This window comes from Cydia strobilella, chromosome 8, assembly GCF_947568885.1.
Source record: "Cydia strobilella chromosome 8, ilCydStro3.1, whole genome shotgun sequence".
NCBI lineage: Eukaryota > Metazoa > Arthropoda > Insecta > Lepidoptera > Tortricidae > Cydia > Cydia strobilella.
The window spans coordinates 7,787,670-7,793,846 of record NC_086048.1 but is presented as its reverse complement, the minus strand read 5'-3'; the positions used below and the strand labels follow the sequence as shown (position 1 = coordinate 7,793,846).

Sequence of the window (6,177 nt, the reverse complement as noted above, 5' to 3'; positions counted from 1 at the left end):
ACAACAATGAACAACAATGCATTTCCTTGGCCCCATGTTGGGCGCCACTTTTACGTGACATGAATTTTACGGTTCTCTAGCCGTGCTACTAACAGCTGATCTAATTTTAAAGAAGTTTTAATCAAAAGTAATCGAGAATTTATTTTACTTTTATAAAAGATATTTAGCGAATCAAATACGTTGTTATGTTCGATGTGATTTAAGCATATACAGTGCAATGGTTCCTTTGAAATAAATACATTCGTTTCGACTATATACCTCAATTAAATACATAAGTTTATTAAATACAATCATTACTTCGATTTGAAATCACTTTTTTTATTTTTAAACTGATCGGTAAGTGTAAACACTACGCTATGTGTCCTCAATTAGGAACCGAGAAAGTTCTATATACTGGTCTGCCGCAGCATGTTGAATAATGAATAAGCATTAGCCATTTTCTGAAAAGAAAAATATATTTTTAATATAATATATACATGGTGGCTACAAAATAAGTGCATTCCCGTTGCCAGGGAGGTTTTGGAATTATACTGAGCAACTTTTACTACGGGATGGGACCAACCCCAAAATCACGAAAAAAAATTTGGGTATTTCATACATTTTGGCTGGTCCATTATGGGAGGGTAAATTTTTTTTTCGCGATTTCGTGGTTGGTCCTATAGTAAAAGTTGCTCAGTATAACTATAATCCCAAAGCTTCCCTGGCAACGGGAATGCACTAATTTTTTAGCCACCCTGTATATCCTTGAAATCGGTTATTTTTACGATGCTATTAGAGTGTAACTTAAGAACTTACTGTTGAAAATGTTTGTATAGATATTTCTTCAAAGCCAGGGGCTTGAAGCGGGAGCGGGCGCAATGATCGCTGCATGATAAGAACCAAGTATGGCCGTATCTCACGACCCGCGTTCCAAAACGAAATATTCCAGCAAGCATCATTTACTGATCTCACCTATAAAAACATAATAATATTTTTCATCTCACTGATGACCTTAGATATTAAATTTACTAACACTTTTCTATCTTCAGTGCTTACCCTTAATCCCAGAAAGGTGCACAAATGACACGGGATGTACACTAACGTGACTGTTGCGATACAAAGCAATACTAGTATAGCATTAAATTCCCCCTCGTCCAATTTCTGAAAAGAAAATTTTATATTAATCAACTGCGCCGTGTTCAGTATATTTTATTCTGATCTTGAAAGTTATTATTTTTCAGCTAATCATAAAATGCGACAAAACACTTAATATACCTACCATAATTTTACTAAAGCTTTTTTGACCTATTAAAAGTGTGTATTAAGTACGTATCCAATCACAATATTTCAGGCTTAGTTACCCCGAAGCAAAAAGTTTTCCTTGTATTTTAATTCTATGAATGCAAACTGTCGTGGATAATAAAGATTTCTTAACAAATTTAAAATTGAATTACCTCGGCGGTACAGTAGGCTGTCAAGCAAACCACAGGGCCACAAAGTTTTTGTTCAAACATTAATAATTTTTTATAAACTCCAGCGTAAGCCTCCATCAAACTGTGAAATGTATAATATTTAGCTTAGAAATATTTTAATGCCTGATGTACATTAAATCAGGAGGCGAGAGTGCTCTTACGTGTACATGGAGTGATGTTGAGAGACTATTTCTCTCATTCTGTATTTAATTAACTCTGCGTAGTGCACTTTTTCTTCTTCGTTGGTAGCCGGGTGGATGTCCTGCAAAAGATCTTGGATGGCCCAAATTACTAAATCGGCTTTTGTTGCGATTTGTCTTACCCACACAACTTGAGTTTGTATCATAACTGTAAATAAATAAAGGTTGGGGAGCGAGAGTATTGTATTGTATTGTAAACACGTATGCGCTCTTCAGCGATAAAAACGTAATACGTACTTAGTACTTAGGTACTTTGTTTGCATCTACTTTTCTGTTTATTTGGTGATGTTTTATTTTATTGATATTGCAAGCTATTATAAATGTAGGTATTCTGTAGGTTCATAGGTGACTGGTAATTTTTTTGACTTGTTTTGATAATTTTATTATGATTTACATGAAAACTGTAAATAATAATGCAATATTGTCCTAAACTGACACGATAAATAAGTGGCGTATGGCACATTTAACATGTACCTATTGTTATTGTTGCCATTTCAAAAAGTTTAAAATAAATCTGTACCTCCTTTCATTAGACAGTCTACCCGGTTACAAAATTTTATAACTACGTTCTATAAGTTACGGTTCAATCCATACTCACAAACATAGTTGTATGCATAAGTTATAAAGCAAAAATTCGAAAAGTTTAAGGCTATTTCATAAGTAGGCGTTTTTCCAAAGTCTAGGTCCCAAAACCAAAAGGGAACTAGCAGAGGTCGCTGACTGCCGTCGCTAGCAGTTCTCGTTGTTAGGTAGAACAGGAGGGACACCAGAGCGAATGAAGCCATGCCAACTGCAATGCCAAACGTGAATATCACAGAGCAGATACACACTTTCCATGTTTCCAATTGATTTTCGAAGAATCTCTCCCTGTAATGTGAAAATAAATACATTTCTTGGAAATTAAAGTATTTTTCATTTTCGAATGATCCTTTGACAAGAGTAACAAAGGGTTATCACTTTTTCGACAGTAGATATGTAATTAACCTAATTTCTGTCGAAAAAGTGATCATGCACCCTAGATCTAGAATTTTATTTTGATATTTTATTTTTGTTTTCATGGAATTGAAATTGCTGATTTTTTTAAAGTTTAAACACTGTCCAATTTTGTGAAAAGCAGCTAGACATCCGTTACTTGTAAAAAATAACAGTTTTAAAATAACATGATTACCTGTACTTAGCTCCTTCAGCACACACAAATCGAAAATCCTCTCGCAGAACCCGCAAGAAACAATGATAGTGTGCCTTATCAAGTTGGGTGCAGGTGAGAATCAGGAACTTGTATATCAGAACGATACAGTACACACCGGCCTCGGTTGAGTGTGATATATCGAGTAACAAAATGCCGTGAAAAGTTGAGACAGCAGCAAAAAACACAGCGACTGTTGCGTCGAATACATTTACAGCAAGAGAAACGTAGCTGTTGAATAATATATATATTATAAGATATTAGTAGATTGTGTCACAAGGGAGCAAAATGACATATTATAACGCCCAAGGTGGAAATAATTTTGCTACCATGTGACACATACTGCTTTTTACATCACCCAAGAGGAAATTGTTATGTTCCAAAATATGATTTCACCTAAAAAAATTAAAAAAAGAAAAAAAAATCGTGTTCTAGAACAGAAAAGTGCCACTGATCCCTCCTAGCAGGGAAGAAAAAGCCCTTTTTTGAATAGGTGAATTGAAAATAAGATTTTGTAGAGGTCCTGTAGCTACTCAGCCGCGGAGCACCAAGCTAAAATTTTAACTTGCCATTTACTTTAGAAGTTCTAGGACATATATAGTTAATTACAAAGGTTGCCTGGAAGAGATCGCTTCTTAGCGATAAGACCGCCTGTTGTTACCTAGCTTTAAAGTGTATTTCATTTTCTGTGTATTTTTAACTGTATGGTGCACAAAATAGTACATTTCGATGCTAGTGCGGAAAGTATGTCATTACTTCACGAGTACCGAGAGACTCGGGAAGAGTGAAGAATGACATATCCGCACGACGAACCGTACCGTATCGAACGACGTTTTTTAATACAGTTGCGAAAAAATAAGAAAAGCAACAAGTATTAAGGAATGGAATTCGAAACTTTTTATATTATTATTGAATATATATATAAATTAACATTGAATATAATTAATTAGTGCATGTATCTCATTGAGTGAAATGTAAATTTCTTTTGAGATCAATAAAAATCTTTAACCACATATTATTAATTCTGTGACATCATTGACATTGACATTATGAAGAGGTTTTTTTTCTAGCTTTTATTCGACTAGAATAGATTTTGTTATTTTTATTGAACCCACTTCAATGAATGTTTTTTTTTCAAATGCATGTTCTATAAGACAGAAACAATTGTAAATATTAAAACATTGTACTATTATTACCTAAATATCGTTATTTACGATTATTTGTGTATCGTATAATTATAAAAACAATATCGAATGTTGCCTTTGGAAACTTAAAACATTCTTGCAGTAAGAAAATATGCCTCTTCTTTGACAGGCGTTCCGTTCCATTCAGACAACTTATTAAGAACCGTTTTTCAACATTAAAAAATAAACGTGTTATAATACTTATAATGATGAAGAGGTAAGTAATAAAATATGAAATATGCATATTTTTCGTATTCTTACATTAACAGTAGGTTTTTATGTTGATTACGACGTTTAAAGGAAACTAATATAAACACTCATCTATAAGTAGTCATGAATTGGAACAAGTATAAATTTAAAAAAATTGGCAAAGTAAAAAGCACTAGTTCGCGAAAACCAACTTTCCGCACGCTAAACAGCCACGAAAAGTATAACTTTTTGAGCAACTGTATTAAAAAAGAATATTTAGTTACTTACATGCTTAATAGGTAAATTAGGTAGTGGAAATTGAGTACTGATAGCTGATTAAAATTGCCTATTAACAACTCTTGAACTAGGCATTTGATAGACAGGTATATATCCTCTTTTCCCATCAGGTGACATTTAAATCAACTAGTACGTAATAATAAAAAAACTTAAATTTCAATACATACCTCCACTTCGGTATGGGTTCGTCAATTACTGTAAACGCTTTCAGAATAAAATAAAAAGTAGGATGAAACTTGTATGGGTCAACCTGCCCAGTGGAATAGTCAAAGTCATCTTTATTATATAGTCGTTTTAGTTTTTCTAGCATGGTTGCGACTGGTGCACATCAGCAACAAGGAGAAAGTGCTAAAAGAATACGAGTAGGCAGCAAATTCTACATGCGATTTAGAATTGCTATCGTTTTTACCATGAATATAGAAATATTATAAGAATATTAATTTGTTTTCATTACGTTTCACAATAGGTACATGAGCCTCTATTTAGAGGACTTAATATGCAACGTGTACTTGTATGACACACAAAAACCTTGCAGTCATAACAGAATTTTAGGAACGCCCATATAAAATAAAATAGGAAACAATAATCCATATTAACACATACATAGGTTTATAGTTATGTATGTGTTCATGAACGAACTAAAATATTGTATAATTCAAAAGTATACGTGAAGTCCCCAGGGCGCATTGGGTATTCTCAAATATGTATTTATGTTCTACATTAACGACATTAAATAATTGACTCTGATAATTCTCTTAGTCTGATTAGATAATTACAAATTTGCTGGATATTTAGTGAAAGCAAATTCGACTTCTTTTTTGACAATAGGCGACATGGAAATTCAAATTATGTCACCAGCAAACAAAAATAATAAGTGTTCTTAATGTATGTAGTAAAACTAACGCCCTTAATACGTAAACGTGCTACAAGCCTCAATTAGTTGATTTACATAGGTTTTACCCCTTCCTTACAAATAGGTACAGAAGTTAAAATCACGTTAAAATGTCAGATTAAGACAAAAGATTATTAGCTAATTCAGGGTTGTATCGCGTATAGATAGGTCAAGTTTTTCTCCTGCTACGCAGGAACCTATCATGTTGCAAGTAGTGACACTGCTCGTATAGGTAATAAAGTAAATTTGAAACTGAACTGAAACCTGAAAATCGTGACGAAATACAAAACATAACACGTAATACGGCTTCAATTCGATTAAGTGATCATTTCCAGTGAATTTTACTAGCTATTCTACTCTTTTATTAGGTGTTCACGATATTTTCTGGCTCATAATTTCGAGGTTCAAATTACATGGAATTTGCGGAGACGCCGCAAGCGGTGTAGCGTGCGAAGTAGTTATGGAAACGAGCACCCTTGACTCAATTTATGGTAACATTAAAAATATACGAGGGTTGTTTGACAAGTAACTTGGTTTGATATGAAAAAATAATAATATTGCAAATGTATTTATTTTATTTCTCTACGTAATCCCCCCGAAGTTCTACTCACTTGTCCCAATGAATCTGCAACTTCTCTCCTTCACGGAAGTACGTCTCTTCAAGGGCCTCGAAATACGCATTGACCTTCCGTACTTACCATTGGACTTAAATTTTCGCCCTGAGAGAAATATTTTGAGTTTCGGGAAGAGGTGATAGTCAGACGGAGCTAAATCTGGT

At 33.7% G+C, this 6,177-nt stretch overlaps 1 protein-coding gene across 1 annotated transcript; it reads right to left on the bottom strand.

The window, feature by feature from the left end:
• Window positions 1–340: 340 nt before the first annotated feature.
• Window positions 341–4,863, bottom strand: LOC134743325 (uncharacterized). The gene is made up of 8 exons (XM_063676718.1): window positions 4,675–4,863; window positions 2,820–3,068; window positions 2,250–2,518; window positions 1,613–1,799; window positions 1,434–1,533; window positions 1,036–1,140; window positions 796–951; window positions 341–440 (listed from the first exon to the last, which is right to left on the bottom strand). The coding sequence occupies exons 1-8, from the start codon at window positions 4,815–4,817 to the stop codon at window positions 387–389; spliced, it is 1,263 nt and encodes a 420-aa protein (XP_063532788.1). The 5' UTR covers window positions 4,818–4,863; the 3' UTR covers window positions 341–386.
• Window positions 4,864–6,177: the final 1,314 nt, after the last annotated feature.